The sequence below is a fragment of the Lampetra planeri genome, chromosome 1 (genome assembly GCF_965212315.1).
Source record: "Lampetra planeri chromosome 1, kcLamPlan1.2.h2, whole genome shotgun sequence".
Classification (NCBI taxonomy): domain Eukaryota; kingdom Metazoa; phylum Chordata; class Hyperoartia; order Petromyzontiformes; family Petromyzontidae; genus Lampetra; species Lampetra planeri.
This window is the reverse complement of record NC_136107.1, coordinates 20,532,924-20,555,139: the sequence shown is the minus strand read 5'-3', so window position 1 is coordinate 20,555,139 and position 22,216 is coordinate 20,532,924. Positions and strand designations below refer to the sequence as shown.

Below are 22,216 nucleotides of genomic sequence, written 5' to 3'. Positions count from 1 at the left end.
GTAACGTCACATCAAAATGCGCAACTTTAAATAAATATAGACAACACGTTTTACTTAATGAAATAGATTTGTTTTTATAAATGTGTTCTCATACAACATCAGAGTGCAGCGCCACATTAAATACGCACTACAATGACAATAGTTTAAAGCGATTTAAAGCATGTTTTTTTTTTGGGGGGGGCAGAGCTTTTTGACGTCATATTTGAGGGGGCGGGTCTGACGTCATTTATGGACGGCTCCTAAGCAAAAAACTGCACAGCACGTCAACATATTTCAGCACAAAAGCAAACATATAGAAGGTACAACAAATACATCCCCAGCGGACAACCACAGATTTTTAACAGATGTCGATGGTTTTAGCTCCGTGCTTAATTATCCCCATTAGGGTTTAAACGGCATCGGCGTTAATGTTAACAGTTGCTTTCATGAATAAAATACGCCATTATTTTATGCTGTAGCCTACTTACTAAATCGTCCGTCAGATCTCGGAAGCTAATCAGGTTTGAGGCCTGGATAGCGCTTGAATATGTGACCGCCGTCAGTAAGAACAAGGTGTTGTAGGTGACTGCGGGGCTAACGCTGCGGGCAGCAGAGGAGGGCAGAGTTAGCAAAATTAATTGTTGTGCTGTAATTCTAGATTTGAAGCTTTCGTGACTGCAAGGATTCATATTCTTAGGTTTTTTCGGTAAAGTCACGTAGGTAAAAAATTAAAATTGATAAAAGTAAAATAAAAAATAAAATAAAAATCTCGACGTTTCGTGCTGTGACGGTTCCACCTGAAGACGGAAGCTTGTGTTGCCTCCGAAACGTCGTGATTTCTATTTTATTTTTTATTTTATTAATTTTTATTTTTATTTTTTTACCTACTTGACTTTACCGAAAAAACCTAAGAATATGTTGTGCTGTACTATACAACGACGTCTACGCTCGCCGTCTTCAAACCCGCACTGACCGACCTGTTGAAGTGCGGCCAGGCCCGTTCGGAAAACATGGATGAGGAAAAAGCCAGAGGTCTATGGCATTATTAAAATGGTTAATGCATGTACTTGGCTTGGGATTTCGTAGGATTTGTCGCTAGAAGGGACGATGGCCGATGGTCACAAATAGTGACGGAGTCAGAATCAGAAAAATCGGAATATGTATTTAGACACTGGAGGACTCCAATGAGCTATCAAGCTCACGTTACCACTACAAACAATAATAAGTGTAACCCGTAAAAACAAAGTTTTTCACTATAAATCCTTTATATGCGTGGCAGCGAACTTAATATAAAGGATTAAAAAATATATTCGCCTGTGGAGGACGCGGGGATCGATCCCGCGACCTTTGGCATGGGAAGCGAGGGCGCTACCAACTGCGCTACTCCGCCACGGCCTGTGGAGGGGTTACGCTCTGGGCTCTTACACTCTGACGTTCAGCCAAAGCCATGAATGCGTTCTATTTGAATATATGTAAAATAAAAATTTTTTGCCTAAAAAGTGTAACATTTTGGGAATTCTTTTTCACGAACAATAATTGTCTGGCACAACGAGTCTGTGTGGAAAATGTCAGCTCGATTGGATCACGGGAAGTGGGTTAAAAAACGACCGAAAGATTTGCACGGTCCTAAGCAAGCCAGCAAGCACGCAAGCAAGCAAGCAAGCACGTGAACTTAATATTAAGGATAAAAAAAAAACATACGATAGGAGTGCAAAGTATAGGAATGGTAAGCAAATGGCACAAAATAGACAAGTAAAACGAAACTACGCTTTATTTTACCAGGGAAAGCCCACTGAGGTATTAGCTTCTTTTTAAATCCTTTATATTAAGTTCGCTTGCTTGCTTGCTTGCGTGCTTGCTTGCTTGCGTGCTTGCTTGCTTGCTTACGACCGTGCAAATCTTTCGGTCGTTTTTGAACCCACTTCCCGTGATCCAATCGAGCTGACATTTTCCACACAGACTCGTTGTGCGAGACAATTAATGTTCGTGAAAAAATTCCCAAAATTTTACACTGTTTAGGGAAAACAAATTAAATATTTAATTACCAATTGCTTAATACTGGCAGACAATCATCTGACCCATAGGTGGCAGCCATCTCAAACCAGAGGACGAGAAGACTCTAGCCATCACGCATATTAAGGATTTATAGTGAAACACTTTGTTTTTACGGGTTTACTTGTTCAGAAGTGACCTGGCCACAAATGATAGCTCAGCTAAGTGGCCTATCAGGCAAAAAAAATGTCTATCAGCCAAATCATCTAAATGATGGAACGCTTCCGAAGGACCTCGACTTCCGAGGAGATGGAGCGATGAAATAAGCTCGTGCGCAGGTGCTCGATTACATGGAGTATTAAACGGGAAGATTGTGAGAGACGGCGATGGATCTTCATCCATGGCCGTTCGTGATGAATTCAAATCACAACACACACACACACAGTTGCTTTTTGTGTTTTAGCACGGTTGGCTACGTACGGCGCGAAAGAAGTTCAACAGACATAACCAGGTGTTGTTATATGATTCTTAACGCTGGTTATTTCTTTTTTCCCTGCCCCCCCTCCCCCGCCCCTCTCGTCCCCTTCTTCTAGAAATAAAAAGAGCGCAAGCAACGGCAGGTGGCATCCACCCATGGTTTATTGATCCCTCTCCATCTCTTACAAAGCAAAGGCATCGATGTGACATTACTTTCGCGTGAACGAGCACGCTGGTGCATCGCACGATTTGGACACTTAAAATATTAAACGCACGCACCTCGCACACATCACACACGCCGCGCACACATTACACAGCCGTTTCCACACCAAACTGCAATGCATACATCCGAAAACTGAGACGAAACATTTTCCACAAATATATTTCATCCTCGGTAGCTTCGCAAAACCACACTGCGCGGGTACAATCATCAAGGACTTTACACACACACACATATTATATTCGCATGCAATATACAAACATACATAGACGATCGTGACTGAGTGGCGCACATCTTAATGATGCTCGAGAAAGGTCAGAAAGTTTTTATCTTTGAGCGCAAATAATTCGAAGAATTACAAACATTTAAATTGTTGCGTTATTCCCCCTCAGAAATAAGGCAGCGAGCGGCACCCTGAAGTTCAACATTGTGCTCGCTCCTTACTACGTACAAACGCACGACACCCATAATCGATGAACCAAGTAACTCGCCTCCCGTGGTGTTGGAAAAACGAAGCACGCATTACCAGTACCAGCTCCTAGCGCAGCCACAACAACGACAACGACCACGACCCGAAACCAAACCATAGCGCACATTTTCGCGTAGCAAGATCGCGCAGATGAGTACCCAGCGTCAACTCGTGCTGAAAGACGAGGAGCTATCGTTAGTCTATGGTTGAAGTGAGACTCAAATGAGTACCCTTTGTCATCGCAAGGGCTGCCTTTGTCCGCGGGATAGACCGGCGATCTGCTGCTGTTATCCCGTGCTGGACTAAGGCGCGTGCACTCACAAGGACGTGGACACGAGGTACATTTAAGACAATGGCATCGTCACTGGCACTGCCTCTGTCCGACGGCTTTTTCCGCCGTCTCAGCAAGGAGTCGCTCAAAGAAATCGCCGATCAGATCGCCGAGGAAAAGGCAAACAAGGAGGCGGGAGACAAGAGCCTCCTGGATTTTGTTGAGGAGGAACTCAAGCCTCTCAGCTTTCTGGAGGCCGAGAGGAAGCTGCCGTTCGTCTACGGGGACGTGCCCAAGGAGCTCATCTCGGAGCCCCTAGAAGACCTGGATCCCTTCTACAGGAACCAGATGGTGAGATGGGTGCGGGGAAGTTACTAAAACTATGAACTAAGCTAATTTTATTTTACCAGGTACGGCCCACTGAGCTATATAGCTCTTTTTCAGAAGCGACTTGGCCACTACAAATGATAGCTTAACCGAGTGGCTTATTGCGTGGAATTTATAGCGGCCAAATACTGGAAACGCGCGTTGATTCTAAATTTGGAGGGAAAACCCGGAGGATCCAGGCAAAAATCCACGCGACCGCCAGGAGAGAGAGAGAGAACATGCAAACTCTAAATATACAGGTGTCAGGGTCGGGATCGATCCCACGTCCTCCTGTGTACCAGGCGAGGTAGTTTTAACATTTGCATGGGGAGGAAGAGTGAGCACACTGATTGGAAGGTCAGATGTATATCTTTTGATGTTATATGAAGAGGCGCCATTGACGGAAACATGTTATGTATATATATATTTTTCCCTTTCGAGGTCACAGTGTTATTGACGAATGTGTTGACAATTTTTTTTAAATATTTTATCAAGAAGGACTCTGAGGTTCGAGACACCTGGTCGAGGAGGGCCAACTGAGTCCTCCCCAGGGTGTCCAGACCAGATGCAGGTGATAATGCGTGCAGCTGGCCTAATTGGTAATTGTAATGCAGAGGCAACGTGTGGGGGATAATGCACCAGCGTTGGCCTCCACCAGATCACTCCTCTTGGGAAGCTGCTGGGTAGGCTGCGTGAGCGCCTGTCAGTACGTGCTGATGATAAAGCCACTGCCAACGCATTCCACATTCCCAGTCTGGGCGTGTCTATGGGACTCTATGGGTCTCTGTTTGCGAGGCTGTGGGTGTTACGTATTATGGGGAGCGGTGGTTGAAGCGGTTAGCGTGCTGCGCTACGAACCTGGCGACCCGGGTTCGATTCCCGCTCACGGCGAACACCAGTGACGATTATCTGAACCGGTCCTGGGCCTCCCTTAGGTAGACTCAGCCTCAAATCAGTACATGGTGCGATGTGTAAACATCGCCGCTAGGGAGACAAAGGCGGCCGAGCGTGGTGTTGGCCACACACCCCCTCGTGTGCCGTGCCGGCCTTTATAGATGCTTGCTAACAGCACTTGCCCTTACAATCTGTTAAGGCTATACGGGGGGTCTTTGTCTGTGTTACGTATATGTCGTTTAGGCTAATGGCGCAAACGACACCGTACAAAGGACACACATAAATGAGAAAATAAAAAAATGCCTTGGATAGAATCCTGACTCCGAATCATTACAGGGGCGGAAATATGAGCGTATTTTGAGGTGGGGTAAATAGAGTTACGCTATTTCGCCGAATCATAAGACGCTATGCAAAGTAAGACTCTCATCCCCAAGTGTAGTAACTAAGTTTGTTTAAGTTCATAATAGAGGTTTTTTTGGGTTAGATCGCGTAAATATATAAATGTGTCGCTAAAACCCGCCACCACCCGACACAGACAACTAGTAAGGGCTGTAATGTAAACAGAACATGTCGATTCGTCACTTGAGCTCTCCAACACACCGGTGGTGCTGTACTAGTGACGAATTAGCCACGTTCTGTTCCCATGACAACCCTTACTAGTTGGCTGTGTCGGGTGGTGGCGGATTTTAGTGACACGTTTATATATTTACGCGATCTAACCCAAGAAAACCTCTATCATGGATTATATTGGTCGCGAAATCCTGCCTATTAAGTTTATAAAACGCACTCCAAATGTTATCTGAAAAACTCGGCCAGTGTGCGGGCATGGGTGGGTGGAAGCGCACGAGCCCTGGGCTCAACGCTTTGGGACGCAGGTGACGTCATTACGTAAGTGTGCACCGTGACGTCACCAATCTGCATTTCCCCCGCCCGCCCGCATGCGAGCGAGCAAGCCAGCAAAACTTTTTTTTTCTAATGTAGTACGATACAGGGTTAAATACGTGCGTCTTGTTGTGCAGAGAATATAGCAAATGTTGTACCGACGAGGGGAAATTGACAAATGTGGTCCTACTGGAACCCGAGGGACCATATTAAGGTTGCAGGACAATGCTTCATGTGGATGGTTGACCTTAGAGCTTTGAGGATACGTGGCTTTAAACATAAAAGACGCCAGTATCTAACTTCATACATTCTAACAAAGCACTTCGCCAGCTCTTGTTGAATTTGTGCGGCAATTACAGTCGTGGGTTGCTTGACGTTTTTCATCTACGAGGAAACTAGGGGATCGGTGGCGCAGTGGTTAGATAACTTGGCAATTAACCCAGTAACATATGAGTTCGACTCTCGGCCACCATCTGAACCGTTTCAATGCCTCCCTATGTTCACCAACCCATACTAACCAGCGAGGCACAGTATGGTCAAACATCCGCCATGACCGAATGGACTGATAAAAGGCTGTGACTTATTATGTCAACACTGCACGTGATTTTCACAATACATTAAGCTCACTTTTTGTATCCTAACAGTCTTGATTCTCATACACGCAGCACGCAATGAACATAAATTGTTGTCTTTGTTGCTCGTATTAAGAGATGACACGCATCAACCCCATTGAAGCTTAATTTGGCTACGCCAGTTTTAAAGGGTAAAAACCTACTACTATATTTTGCCACTGGTAAAGGAGGTCTCATAGTGTAAATGCTTACCCCGAGCTCTCAATACTCTGATACTGCACTGTTTTTGAGTTGTACGCCTTTTGGCGTCATCTGGTCCAACACAAATGGAGACTAGGCTCTAAGGAAAGCTGTCTCGGGTGTGGACCAATGAACTTCAAGGACAGTGCATATCATTACCATTATCAGAGTTGTTCATTTTTGTTTGCATTTTGACTGCTTGTGTTGCGGTTATTGCAAACATGATGCCTTGTATAAAGGTGTCAGTTTTGTACCAGTTTAAAGGGTAAAAACCTACTACTATGAGTACGCCAGTGTTCTTCAATGCAAGGCCTGCGGGCCACTGGCGGCCGGCCCCTGGTGGCCTTTAGTGCGGCCCCCGACAATACACAACATGTGAAAACACACCCCATCATCATCGTACTGCGGCCCTCACCAATGATGAAGCCTCATCGGCAAAAGTGCCCCCCCCTCTGAAAATTAGTGAAGAACACTGAGCTACGCTGTGTTCGAATGGACGTATATCGACTTGTGCATAATTGTGAGCAACACTACGTCCAAGGACTCTTTTTTTTAAGGAGGGTCCTGCATCAGGATTTCATCTTAAGATATTTTCAGAAAAGCAATGAGTGGTTTACGCATATGGGAGGAAACCGGAGAGCCCGGCAAAAACCCACATGTGAGAGGGGGCAAACACTATCCACTATAGGTGGCATATACAGGACTTAACAATCATATCATACTGTATTATAAAAAAAGTTTTGCTGGCTGGTTTTCTGACTGGCTAGCCTCTTGGCTGGATGACGCTCAGACGGGAAAGTGCGTGGCGGTGACATTGCCAAGCACATCTGCGGGATTACGCACCTCCAATTAGCGTGGTTGGTTACGTACGGTGCGAAAGAAGTTATACATACATGCACACATGAATCACATCCCACAGCGTTGAGCAAGGTTTGTGCATGCTTACGACACGCCTCCCCCAAACGCACTATGCTCCCCGGCCGGGTATCCTGAGAAAATGCACGAGCATTCCTCGTCTTTTCTTGTCTTGCTCTACGAGGGATTTTGATCGTCCAGAAGCTACCCCACCCCTACCCCTGCCCTAAAGATTCCCCCATATAGCCTGAACAGACTGTTGGGGGCAAGTGCTGTTCGCGAGCACCTATGAAGTTCAGCACGGCACACGACAGGGTGGGTAGCCAAAAGACCTCCCCGCCCCGTGGTGATGTGTTTACGTACCGCACCAAGTACTCATTTGAGGTTGAGTCGACCTAGGGGAGGCCGAGGACCGGCTCAGATAATCGCCACTTGGTGTTGACCGTGAGCTGGAATTGATCTCGACCCTTCCCCCTACCCCTGTTGCACGTGCACAGCCCCTCTTCCCCGTGTCCCATGGGAGGGGCAGGGGGGTAATGGGCGGAGTCTAAACAGAAGGAGGCGGCACCTAAACAAGAATGGGCGGGGCATAAAAAGGAAAGGCGCAGAGCCAGAATAGGAAGAGATGGCGGAGGGGATTATTCAGGAAGGGGCGGAGCCTAAGGAGTATTGGGGAGGGGCATGTAGAGGAAAGAGGTGGTGGCCTACAGAGGTTGAACTTCGCTGTTGAGTTTTAGTGTGAAATCAAATCATGTGCAGAGAGGTTTTAGTGCCAAGGATGAGGCCACCGGCCAGTTGTGAATAATTGCTGTTGTCATACGTTTGGATTATGAACTTCTTTCGCACCGTACGTAGCTAACCGTGCTAATCGGGAGTGTGCGGGGAAAGGATGACAACACTCAACATGAATTGAGCGAATGTGTTTGGTGGAGTCAATCTGTACACTTTGGTTCTTTCGGTAAAGTCACGTATAAAGATAAAGTAATAAAATAATTAATAGCATATTATTTAATTTATTATTTTATCTTTATACGGTAAAAGTCAAGAACCAACGAGTAATTCCTGCAGTCACGAAAGCTCCAAATTAAGATTCAATCTGTACAGTCAACGTTGTATTTAACCAATTGAAATGTTGACTGACCAACAATGATGCAGGAAATGTTGACAATACCTTCCGATACAAAACATTTCTCGAGGTTTCTAGTGATGGTCATATCAACGCGGTTGGCTACGTACGGTGTGAAAGAAGTTCAAAATGCATACATCACTTGTGATGAACAAAAATAACATTCTGCATTTACAGCCCTTTTTTAATCCTAGGTGCAAGACCAGACGTCAGCACGCAGGCGGTGTGACCTGGTTGGTATAGGACTTGTTCAGATATCACTGACGCTAGCAGTGGCCGGGAATCTAACTCATGGTGCTGGCTTGATAAACCCGTACGCGGCCATATCGATTGCCTGTAACGTTTAGAACGTATTCATAATATTGCTGCAGTTATTTTAGTTTGAAAACAAGTGTACACTGCGACATACTCGCAGCTACCAAACAATATTTTGCTGTCTTTTCTTGGATTTTCTGTTTGCACATAGTCACTTTAAGATGTTTTCTTGTTCATGTTTTTGTTTTTTTGTTTGTTGCGGTTGCACCCGATTCAAGAGCCGAATGGCTCACAGGGCTATACCTAATAAATGAAACTTGAAACTTGAAAACTTGAACAGACAGCTGACTCCGTCTTTAAGCCCGTTGATCTACTGTATGGAAAATAATGTAAACTTTTGGAAGTCTTATACGTACATACATAAAGAAAGTTATATTTCTCAATTATCAAATATCTTTAGTGCTGCCGTAGTGTTGTATGTAATATGTATCTACTGTATAAAGTTTAGTACATTTCACGTGAATTATAAAGAGCAATGGGGTGGAGCGGTGGCGCAGCGATTAGCACCCTTCCATTTGAATCCGGTTCCCGAGTTCGATTCTCGTATATTGCTTCCAACCATTGGCAAGTATTAGTACCTGAACCCCATTCACCAACCCACACTGACCAACATGGTGAAGAGAGGCGAGAAAGATGTAGTGGATATGAGTTGGAGACTGTACTCTACAGATTTAGAATATTTATACTGCCTGAGCTATAAGGCTCTTCTTATACACCATGGGGCCTGATAAAAATAAAAAAAAGTTTTAGAATTAATATTAGTTTTAAGTTTGCATTTTCATAGTAACATATTAGGTAACGGACAAACAAACCCTTCAATCTATTATCATAAAAGCCCTATGCATTCCGTTTTTCAGTTAGTCCGTCAGCTAAATGATGAGCCTTTCAGGAGGCCTGCATAAAAAATGTTATAGAAAGTGGACCCCCCCGCCCAGATGTGGGAGTAAAAAGTTTATCCAACAGGTTTACAACAATTGTCGACCCCCCCACCCCCCAAAAAGAAATGTATTTTGTAGGCATATTTCCCTACACACCATACATACAATAGTTTGAGTAGTATCTAATGCCTCCACACCCTACATACTATAGAGTCAGTAGTATCTGCACTCATGGGGGAAGGGGTGGGAGAAGAGGACATCAGTGGGGTCGAAATTCTGGTAATGAAAAGTTTCTTTGCTCGTTTGAATGAAGAGTAGAATCATGCAGTGTCAACTCTAGTTCAGCTGCGCAGCCTCTTCAGTCACAATTCCTTCACTCAAGTTCCCAATTGTAATCTACCTCACCAACTCTAACATGTGTAATGACAGGGTGCCACCTGTCGGCCAGGAGGGGTAATCACTGTTATGGGCGCGTTATATAATAACCAACTAGAAGGGGGGCATATCTGGGTTAAAGGTAAAAGGCGGGGTCATTCGGAAAACTCCGGGAAACTGCTCGAAGGTTTTAGAAGGAAGTATATAGGGGAGACATAACCGAAGGTTCGGGGCTGTCGTTGGGTCCTGGCTGAGTCGCTGCTCGCCGTCATCTCTCTTTATCATCCGGCCACATGGCCGATCCTCTGCATGGCTCCCATCGTCATCATCGCTACATTAGTCAGTCAGCTATATAGTTAGATGCCAACGATGGGGCTGTGTAGAAAGGTCGGCTGTGGGTACCTATGTAGATACGTTTCTATATATCGCCCAGTGTTTGTGCCCAAGTGTCAGAAATAAATAAGAAGCCCTGTACACGTTGTGTGTCGGAAGTCACTAATTACACATGTATCAGAATTAACTTTGGATAACAAACCCTCGCATCTTCGGCTCCATGTGAAAAACTCCCAGGGGCCCCTTGCATGTGTAGTCAGAACTCCCTGTCCAAACTGGCATAAGTCTGCCATGTATATTGCACGTTTTTTATCCTTTTGATCTCTACCCTTTGTTGTGTTTATTTTAAATTGATTAGTCCCTTTTATCTTGCGGCTTTCCTTTACACCAGTGACTGCTCCCGTAGTTAATCATTAACATAACGGAGTAGCGTGGTTGGCATAGGCCCGTTCAATGAATTACATTGCATGTACTATGTCCGATATTTAATACAAAAAAAATGTAATATTGTCAAATGCAAGCTCTTTAAAAAAATCAATTACATCTTAGCCCGTGTAAATGGATATTTCGGAACAAAATTTTTTTTTTCCCTTTGCTGCATCTTAACATGGGCACACTGAGACGAATATCAATCTAATACCGTTATTAGCTGGTGTGCCATTTCTATGAGTTCAAACTATTTGTAAACCCGATAATGGCTCTTATCAGCACCAACACTGAAAACTGAACAGTGAAAGAGTTGCCCTGTTTGAATGCCCGAAGTGGGGTTTAGAGGTAGCTTTAGGTAGGATCAGTGGGTGGGCTAATACTAGTGGCTGGTTGTGTAAATTCTTGAGGCTAGGGTCGGTGTGTCATCAAGAGCAGCTGGTCGGCTAGGGCTATCGTCAGCAAGAGAGCAAGTACTAGTCGAGAGTTGGCTTGACAGAGCCAAAACTCTTAATTGGTTGGATAGTTAAGGGTTGGGGTAGGTCTAGTATTAGTGGATGGTGGCTCGTTCGTTTAGGATAGGGGTAGGTCTAGTATTAATGGATCGGGGCTAGTTGGTTTGGATAGGGGTAAGTAGTATAAGCTGGTGGGCTAGTTGGTTAGGGTTTGGGTAGGGCTATCATTTGGGTGGCGAGTGCACTGTGCCCACATACTGCTAGCTACTCTTACCCAACGCAGGGATATCATCTTAGTTTTTGCAGCTTTTGTTGCTGGTATTTACACACAGCTGTATGTAACTCTGACGGCCTGTCATGCTGTTCCACAAATGAACGGAGTTTGTAGACTAACTTGACATGCACATGCTATGACTGGAAACAATTTCTGACGTGTCATTACTCTATTGTATGGATTGCAGAGGTGTCATTGATGGATCAATGAAAACATAGCTTGCAATGTTACGGGCTTATCTCTTATAGCGCTGCCTCCTATAACGCTGTTTCCTTACACTGCCATTTGTCCTGGAGGACGATTCCTGCGCGGATCAGCACACACATGGAAGAGAATAGACGTGGCGTTGCCCATTGGGCGCCTGTCTTTGCCCACATATGGTCTTGTCGAAGCCGAATCGAGGTGTCTGTTGTATCGATCTGCTCACAGTCAATTCGACAGCCACGTTAGAGTATCGATTCACCGAGGGTTAATCGCTGCGTCGATTCATTGGCAATCCACAGATCGAGTAATCCCATTGGTTAGTGTAGCTACCCGTGGAGCGTGTGTTCATGGCAGACGGTGGTTAACCTTACACAAGCTCCGACAGAATGCACTGGTGAGTACATTAATGACTGTATTTATTTACGTAAGCTTTACAAGTATTTTTTTCTGAAATGCTTTAATACATTTATCATGTGTACAAGTATGATTATTAAGGCTATTACCGATACCACGATGAAGCCCTGATTTCGCTCATAGGTAAAAAAATAGTGGTTAGGGACACATCTCCATTGGAACCATGTTATAATGACCTCCTATAGCGCTGTTTCATACAGCGCTCCATTTACAAAGAACGCATACTGAGTGTTGTAGGAGGTATCCCTGTATACTGCGTAAGAAAATCTGTCTTTTATTTTCGATTCGTACATGTTGCACGTCATGTTTTTCTCATAAAGCAACCATATTCACCACAATGTTTAAATGATTGCCACTCCCTGTTAAAGCTGTGTGCGTGTGTGCCTGTGTTGCAGACGTTCATTGCGGTGAACAGAAAAAAGAGGATCTACAGATTTAATGCGACAAACTCCCTTTATTTGTTCAGTCCATTTAACCCCGTGCGGCGCATTGCCATCAAGATCCTAATACACATATATCCTTTTATGTGTGCGTGTGTATCTGTGTGTCAGTGTATCCCTGTATGCATATGTCTCGTGGTGTGTGTGTGGTAGGGTGCATGTGATTGTATGTGTGTATATTGTGGGGAGCGGTCGGGTAGCGGTTAGCGCGCTGCGCTACGATACCCGCTCACGGCCAACATCAGTGACGATTATCTGAATCGGTCCTGGGCCTCCCCTAGGTCGACTCAGCCTCAAATGAGTACCTGGTGCGGTGTGTAAACATCGCCACTGGGGAGACAGAGGTGGCCGGGCATGGTGCTGGCCACCCATCTCCTCATTTGTCATGCCAATCTTCATAAGTGTCCGCAAACATTTCTTGCCTCTGCAGTCTGCTGAAAGTTATACGGGTGAACTTTGTTTTTGTGTGTTTTAGTCTGCGTGATTTTGTTGGTATATGCTTATATTAGTTTATGTGAGGGCTTGGTAACCCCTCCACTTTAATCTCCTTGCCAATAACCAAAACACTCACTGTGGAGGAGAAGCTACCATCCCTCTTTTAGAAGCTGGACCGGTACCATTTACACCTCTGGGTGATGGACAGTCTTCCATTTGGGGCAGGAAACTGCTAAACAACAGGGAATGGCTGTTATGAACAAAATCATGCAGGGGTAATGGGAGCATAGAGGCGAGGTATGGGAAGCTGTTGTGGGCTCACCTTCCCATCAACTATAAGTGAGGAATGGGGTGGTCGTGGCTTTCACCCCCACCGAAAATGAACATCAGTGGAAGGACGCAGGCAAGGCTGATCAGTCGGATGATTTCTATGACTTGTCACGGATGCTAGCTAAAGTAGCCTCTCGAGATTAGTCATCCTGTTGGGTGAATTTAATGCCCAAGTGGGTGATGATATGGCCCAGAGTGATTGTAAAATATGGGCTGATCATCTCAATAATGGTAGGATGTTGCTAAACTTCCCTGCAGCCCATGGGATTGTAATCACCAACAAATGTTTTCAGCATCAGCACATGCACATATCATGGATGCACGCTGGGTTCAAGAACATGGACTATATAGTGACGAAACAGCAAATGCAGGCCCATGTCCTTAAGACCAGGACCTACCATAGAACTGATCTGCCCACTGAACATTGACTTGTCATCTATAAGATGCGTCTGCCATACTCCCACTGTTATGGTGGGTGTACCTAGGTAGACCACATGGAATGTGTTTAGATATGATCAAGCACGTGACAACCTATTTATTTAAGCGTAGAAGACTGGTGAACATGCACAGATTTGACGCGGTGGATCCCGAGGACTGGAGTTTGCAAATCCCTGATCATACAGAACCTATTGGAGGCTACATAGCGCTTGGTCACAGGACTCCTTTCACATTTTTACTCAGCTGAACATATTTCAGGGGGGGGGCAGGTCAATAAAATTAGCATGACCTTGACGAGCCGGCAGCGGTTGTCCTATAGAGACGCTGCCCTCCACCATGGGGATGTGGCATTTCGACCATGGGATTAGGGCCGGCAAACTACAGTAATAATTCCAAAGTTTCACAGGTGTCACCTACCACCATCTCCTCCGTGAAGCGAAACCCCTTTTCCTTGACTACCGTCACACAGCCTTCACCTTGGTCATCGTTGGGACTATTTTAACGAACTGCGTGTTCATGGCGATGGACAAAGATTACGTTCCAGTGGAGTGAGTTTTACAATTGCTGCACTGTCTCTACACGATGGTACAGATCATCCTGTTTCACACATTGGTTGTTAGGAGTCGGATATTTCAGTGTAAGTGTTTGTGGATTTGGTGAAGTGCATGAAACATTCATATATCTTCTTGGTTCTTTCGGTAAAGTCACGTATAAGGAAAATAATAAATAATAAAAATAAAACATATTTGACTGCAGGGTTTCATCTTCTTAGTTCTTTCGGTAAAGTCACGTAGAAGGAAAATAATAAAATAATAAAAATAAAACATAATAAAATAATTCTCACGGAAAACATAATAAAATAATTCTCACGGAAAACAGAAAGTTCTGTTTTCCGTGAGAATTATTTTATTATGTTATATTTTTATTATTTTATTATTTTCCTTCTACGTGACTTTACCGAAAGAACCAAGATGATGAATCCCTGCAGTCACGAAAGCTTTAAATCGACATTCATATATCTTTACGTTAATATAATTAACCCAGAATGAATTCTAATGATTTCAAATGCAACAAAGCAACGTAAGTTAAGACTGCACTGTATGTTGCGTTCACAAGGTGGGTTTTATCATCGACTGAATAGGCCACTTTGGAATAATGGACATGTCGACTTTAAGGTTATTAGATGGGTGTTTGAGTTAAAAGTAATGTCTGTTACCGTTTGGGTGAGATAATTGTACTTTAACAAAGCCACTAGAACATAACCTCTTAGCCTCTGAAATCCAGATGCATGGTGGGGAATATTAGAAATGCAAAGGCAGGATAGAGATAACGATGTGGAAGTTTTCGAATAGAACATCGCAGCAAAGTGCCGTAGATGTAATGAAGTGAAGGAGGTTGTGATGGGTGGGATACGTGGACCTGGTGGGGGAGGGGAAGTTACCGAGACAGGCATTGAGTGGCATCGAGACACAAACAGTGACCAGGGGGAAAACCTAGTGATGGTCAGACTGCGTGAGTGGGCCTTGAAGGACGTGTCAATATTTCAACTACGAGTATATTTATAGCCATATTGCGGAATATTGAAAGAGAAAACGTTAAATATTTTACGACTTAATTCATCTGTTGAAAGTAAGCAATTGCAAGGTGGTAGTGAGATTAATAGAATTAGCCATTATGCCCATTCATCTCGGGTGGAACATTATCTCCTCTTAAATATGTATTTCATTAACTTGAAACTCAAGTGTTATTTTAGCTAACTGTCTAACATCCCCCACTGCAGATGTCCTTGACAAAAGTGATGTATTTTCTTACAATTCCAGGTACACCATGAACACCATTTACATGATGGAGGTGGTGATCAAGGTCCTGGCCCGAGGATTTTTCATGGGGCAGTTCACTTTCCTTCGTGACCCCTGGAACTGGTTGGATTTACTTGTGGTGATCTTTACGTACGGAATATCTTTATATTTGCTTCTCTATGTGTGGGCTTTGAGGGAGATGAAAGCTGCGCCGTTACAGTGGTTTGTGGACTGTGCTATGGTCCAAATATATTATTCACGACCGCTGACAAGTTTTCTTCCCAGCCAAAGAATTGTCCTGGACCATTCTACGTCTAGTAGAATGGCACAGGGGCTCTGCCTTCACACTCTACGAACCACACTGCTCCTGAAGGGCGTTAAAGTATAAAATGAGTATAAAGTTGTCCAGTCTATGCTGTACTTCTATTGTAACAAAACAACTGAAATAATTGACTTTGGACCACAAAATATGCCAGTCCTGAGGTTTATAAGTAGCACTTCTAGAGCAGGTTCAGCCCAAAGTTTTATGATATCGTTCTTGTGCTAAACACTTTACAAAAATGTGATTATCATCACCAGCAAACCAAGTGATGTGCCTCCTTTGGGATGTGGTGCTGGAGTTGAATAGTGGGCACAGTCGACCACTGGTTACTCGTCCAGTATAAAAGTGTTGCTTCGGTAAAACCTGTATGGTGAAGAAGACGTTAGTTAAACATGACAACTTACAAGGTTGAACTGTCACTTAGAGGAAATAATTATGTAGTGAGGTTTATAGTCTTAAATGTACGTGTCCAATTGGTGAAATGTATTAGGCTATTTTGGCATCTTCAGGATTAAGCGCTTTGTAATTTGCAAACAAAATCTGTTTTTGTTTGTACTAATATATATTATTTTTTTGTCATCTGTTTAGGATCGTGACATATGTGAATCCGAAACAAAAAATGTCTTCCCTTAAAACGTTCCGAGTGCTTCGTGTCCTCAAAACCATCTCCGTCTTTCCTGGTGTGTCAATTTAAAAGCTAAGTATCTGAAAAACTACTACTCACATATGAGAATACGCACGAATGTAAATCGCGGCACTCAAAGCGTTGTAACTTTTGTCCCTTTGTCGTTTTTGTCGTCACGTCTCTCTTTTTTACAGGTCTCAAAACCATCGTGAAGGCTCTCATCCAGTCGGTGAAAAAGCTCTTCGACGTCATCATCCTCACGATATTCTGCCTGAGCATCTTCGCTCTGATTGGGCAGCAGCTCTTCATGGGCAATCTGAAGAACAAGTGCGTGCTGTGGCCGGACGGAAACAGAACCTGGGACAACGAAACCCTCGCGTACCTCGAAGACACAAGTATGTACGCTTGTACAGTGGTCCCTCGGTTTATGATGCTATCGATGAACGATATTTTGATTAACGACCCACCTCCCATAGGGTCCCATTGTTTCTATTAACGATACATTTTCGATGAACGATGTGTTTACCATAATCACGTGGACCTGTCAATTTCGGACAAACGGATCGCTACTAAGTGGACTTGGCAGACCTCAGCCAATCAGTGACGCCCTTTTATGAGCGTTTTGAGAGCAATTTTTTCCTACCCCAACTTTTCCATCATCCTATTAAGCCATCCATATTCTTAGCCTAAGGTAAGAATTTTTATTAAATGTTCTATGTATGCACTTTTTTATGCCCTATTTATTCATTATTTACCAATGTTTCTAATAATATGAATGCTTTAATATGTTGTAATAACTTTATTTATTAAAATAGCGTGTTTAAATATTATAAAATATGTTTTATGGTGAAAGAGGTCAATTTCCGATCCTCTTGGAACAAATTAGTTATGAGCATCATTCCTCTACCCTCTGCTGTTGTTGGAGGGCAATCTTGATACCGTTGATACCAGTCTTCGGAAAATACGCTCAGCTCCACATCCTCCTGTACCACATCAGTCCATCTCTTCTCTAGCCCGGGCCGCGTCCATTTATCCCCTTCTATCCGACCAAACGAAAGCTGCTTGGGCATGCGATGGCTGGGTCATGTGGGCTACATCCCTCAGCCAATGCAGCCTTGCCTGCCAGAGGAGTTCACCGATGGGAATGTTCCCACAATATTTCAAGGATTTGTGAGCTCACACAATCCAGCCTGGTTAAACCCAGGACGGATCTTAGGCAGGCTAACCTGATTGTTTCAAACCACCACAGATGTTCATTCAGAAGGGTCCACGTTTTGCAAACATAGAGGAGGGAGGGAAAAACTATGACTGAGAAGACCAGATGCTTTATCTGGAGAGACAGACCACGTAGCTTTCACACAGCGTTACGAAGCAAATGGAAAGATTATTCCACTCGACTGTTTCGGAGCGAGATCTCTGCTGACAAACTGGAGCTTGTCATAAGCACACTACCCAGGTACGGAAACTTCTCCACTCTCTCCACAACTGTCCCATCACTCATGGTGAGTGGAGGGGTTAGAGTGTTTGATGACACAAAACTACCCAGGCAGATGCTTAGTTCTGGTGGGGCTGAAGGTAAGGCCCCACTTTTTCGTGACATGCTCCAGGTTCAGCAGCAGAGCCTCCAACTCCTTCCCAGAGTGAGCAGCAATTACTAGATCATCAGCATATGTAATATGGTTGATCAATAGGGAGCCTTAATGCTCACCTATGCATCGATCAGCCTCCCAATGTACAATGTGCCTGCTGCATGGATTATTGCATCTGCCCGTAATTCAAACCGTGTTCTAACACATCATACTGTTTCCACTGCATTTTTACAGATAACTATTACAAGTCCGACAATCAGCCAATACTCTGTGGAAACAGCTCAGGGGCCGGGTGAGTGTGCATGTCTGTTTTAACTTTCAAACCCTGTAGCCCCTACTGCACGTTGGCCACGCGGCAAATGGGTACAGATCTCAGGAGCTCAGCGGGATTTTAGGCTTGGACCCTACTTGAATGGGGAACAGACATGCATCACACAGGTGCTGTAGGCCGCTGTGGAGACTGCACTCTCAGCAAAGGGCGGCGCAGCAAAAATCAATGATTGTCCTGCACTACGCTCCGATGTCTGTGCTCCCCGCGTTCGCGAACCACACTCGCCTCCGCCGTGAAGTATGGTGACACAGCCTCGTAGAACCGCACGGTGTGGGGGAGACCCCCTCATCCAACAGTGGACTGACAAAAAACCGGCTGTACATATACAGCACGACACGTATGATGATGGGATGCTTGCCGAAGGTTGCCCTCTCCGAGGTACAAAGAACCGGAACATTTTCAAGTGAGAAGAATATCTCACAATGCCAGGAGAGAAAGAGCTGTATGCAGTGCATTGTCTCGAGTCGGTTTGTTATTGCGCAACTAACACAAATCTGGGATTCTACCGGTGCAGAAAGACTACACGTTTCCCCACGACCGCATGCCCCAGTGTCGGCTAACCCGTGGCTGCGCCGTCCCTTACAGGGAGTGTCCAGAGGGATACTTGTGTTTCAAGATTGGAGACAATCCCAACTTTGGTTTCACCAACTATGACCACTTTGGGTGGGCGTTCCTGTCTCTCTTCCGCCTCATGACCCAAGACTCCTGGGAGTATCTTTACCAGCAGGTGAGTCGAAAGACTCATTCTGTGTCTTTCATTTTTGTGTTGTTATTGGGCTTGTTTCCGCGGTCCGCCTGCCTCCCTGTTACACGAAAGACGCAAAGGTCAAAGACGATCACTCAAGATGTTCAATTAATTTATTGAAACTATTTAACTACTAAGCTAAAATGAAACTATTTTTATTTTACCAGGTAAGGCCCACTGAGCTATATGGCTCGTTTTCAGAAGCGACCTGGCCACAAGTGATAGCTCAACGAAGTGGCTTATCGTGTGAAAATGTATAGCTGCCAAATACTACAAAAGCACGTTTCTAAGTGTGGAGGGAAAAACCACAGGACCAGGAGAAAAATCCATGCAACCATGGGGAGAATATGCAAATACTTCAAATATACAGGCGTCAGGGTCGGGATCAAACCCACGACCTCCTGTATACCACGCGAGCTAGTTAACATCTCGTCACCGTGGCGTTTAACATCTCGCCACCGTGGCAAACTTGCCGGCCAGCATTCCCAGCCGTATCACAGCTATTCCACTGAGATTCCTGGAATGGATTTGCACAAAAGCCGGAATGCGTCTTTGGTGTAACATCTGCTACTATTGGCATTTGCTATCAAATATTTGTCCCTTCTCTTGACTGTATTTTGTTTTCTCCGGATCTCTCTAATTCGATGAGTTTTTAATCTAGCTCCAAAAGCTGTAATTATCACCATTATGTTTGTTAAATCGTGGTAGTACATACACAGCACAGCAAAAATCTCGATATAAGCACACTATATATAAGTCAAGCTGTGATGTAAGCAATACATCCTTACATTACGCTGGTAGGGGAAGGCAATGGACAACTTCTGATAAAGCACCCTTCTGTGTATATAAGTACAGCTGGCCTTGCTCCCACGGGGTAACCTTGTAACCACCTTGTCTCCTAGACATCTGTGAAAAAGAGCCTTTTGTTGCACTGCTGTAATGATGTATTTTGTCATTGGTGAGCGGTCAGTGGATCACCCCAATTCATTGAATCACCGCGGTGGGGAATCATTACACCTCATAATTACTCCTACAAAAAAAACCTTTCACTGCATCGTTTTGTTCCACCCAGACCCTGAGATCGTCAGGCAAGGTGTACATGATCTTCTTCGTCATGGTCATCTTCCTGGGTTCTTTCTACCTCATCAATCTCATCCTGGCTGTGGTGGCCAAGTCATACGAGGACCAGAACAGGGCGATGCAGAACAAGGACAAGGCGAAAGAGGCCGAGTTTGAGGAGATGCTCCAGCAGCTCCGGCTGCAGCAGGAGGAGCAGGAAGCTCTGGTGTGTCCACAGTCGCCATCTGCTCACACTCGGACACAGCCCACTGTGGATGTCGTGGGTGACCGGACACTCCCAAATATGTTTATATTATTAATATTCCCCACCAGGTACCCTGGGCTGGACTATCCAGGCAAAATGGTAGTGGGGGGAGCGGGGGTGGGCAGAGGTCTGGCCTCCCTGCTTATATTTGATCGTACATTGGCAATGAGCTCTCACTGACTTTTAATGATCTATTAATGTGCAACTCTGTCACAAAACAAACACAGCTGTATTATATTGTTTTAACGTAAGATGATGTGCAACATCTGCAAGTTTCAAGCAGGGAAGTTGCACCATTCGGTGTCCTCATTATTCTTGAGATCTCCCACTGAATTCCCATAATTTAGCATCACTGCTGACGAGCACCACACTTGTTGATTTGGAAGACATTTGACTTCGCTTCCCAGCTGAGGCTAAAAGCACGAATGCATGGAATCCCTCCATCTGTCTGTCCATCTGTAACATGGAGTTACGATAATGCTCGTAAAGAGGATCCAAAAAACATACATAATAGGTTAAAGTTTTGTTTCTTCTCGGAACTAAGCCTGTCAAAAACTGTTCAAAGTTAATCAAAGCCTTGCCCAACATTTCGTGATAAAATAGAGCACTCAAATATATAATCCCCTTCAGCCAATGTGATGATCTCACATGCCGCCCACGTGACACACCAAACATATCGCTAGGCACGACCTAACCTTGGAAATGAACGTTGCTATCTCCCACGAAAATAATAAGGACAAACGCGCATTGGAAGGCATCGTTCGAACGCACGCGTGTGATTTTTCCCTGCCCATTTTATTTTTACTCCGCACTCTACAAAGTCTGTGGCGCCCATGCTAAACTCAACTAAAACTATTGATTCTAGATTTGAAGCTTTCGTGACTGCAAGGATTCATACTCTTAGTTCTTTCGGTAAAGTCACGTAGGTAAAAATAAATTGTAATTTCTTTCGGTAAAGTCACGTAGGTAAAAATAAATTTTAATTTCATTTTTTACCTACGTGACTTTACCGAAAGAACTAAGAGTATAAAACTATTGATTTTTTTTTACCAGGTAAGGCCCACTGAGCTAGTGGCGATGAGGCAGTGAACATCTCGCCACCACGGCGAGATGTTAATTTGCGCGTTGACACGGCCCACTGGTCACGCATCCGCCGCTTGTTCCGGAGACCCGCGGGTCTCTGGTCTGGCAAGGTCGCGCTGGTCATTGCTGTGCGAGCATTAACAAGCTCCGTCCGCTTCCACAGTGGAATCGAACCCACGACCTCCTGTAAACCAGGCGAGGTAATTGACATCTTGCCAACGCGGCGGTGCAGGCTGCGGGTCTCACCAGGAGAAAGAGCCGGTTCCGCCCCTGCACGCCGTCCGAGTGGTCACGCAGCAGCTCGGGGAGCACCAAGGGGAGACGGAGCATACGCGGTGGGTCGACGCAGGTGGCGGCGGCGAGCGCGGCGGACGACAAGGTGGAGTCCCCCCCAGCCCCTGTTGCGCCCCCCTCACGGAAGGTGTACATGCTGCACCCCGACTACACCGAGGACGAGGTGGTCGACGTGAGTCTCGGCGCGCACGCCAATCGGGGGACGAACGTGAGCTGTTAACAGTCTCAAATTCATCGTCATCGTGATCCGTGGGGCAGTTATCCGATAGATGTGCCACCGCACATTTCATCATTGGTTTCCACTTTCCTTCTGTCTTGCGCCAGTGTGCTCAAGTAGTGGCCACGTCTTTCTGGCACCAATCTCTGATGTCGTCGTTAAGACATTCTCTGTTAGGTCTCCCTCTCTTTCCGGTTCCTTTCATTTTTCAGAACAACGCACTTCTA

General features: G+C 44.9%; 1 protein-coding gene across 1 annotated transcript in view; it reads left to right on the top strand.

Annotated features, from left to right (window-relative positions):
* Window positions 1-2,579: 2,579 nt before the first annotated feature.
* Window positions 2,580-22,216, top strand: part of LOC144719968 (sodium channel protein type 2 subunit alpha-like) — a 46,713-nt gene continuing 27,076 nt past the window's right edge. The window contains exons 1-10 of the mRNA XM_078596353.1: window positions 2,580-3,759; window positions 12,413-12,531; window positions 14,128-14,208; window positions 15,481-15,609; window positions 16,370-16,461; window positions 16,601-16,801; window positions 18,230-18,287; window positions 18,912-19,053; window positions 20,144-20,356; window positions 21,711-21,944. Coding sequence (XP_078452479.1) covers window positions 3,490-3,759; window positions 12,413-12,531; window positions 14,128-14,208; window positions 15,481-15,609; window positions 16,370-16,461; window positions 16,601-16,801; window positions 18,230-18,287; window positions 18,912-19,053; window positions 20,144-20,356; window positions 21,711-21,944 — 1,539 coding nt within the window. The 5' untranslated portion in view covers window positions 2,580-3,489. The remainder of the gene's footprint in view (window positions 3,760-12,412; window positions 12,532-14,127; window positions 14,209-15,480; window positions 15,610-16,369; window positions 16,462-16,600; window positions 16,802-18,229; window positions 18,288-18,911; window positions 19,054-20,143; window positions 20,357-21,710; window positions 21,945-22,216) is intronic.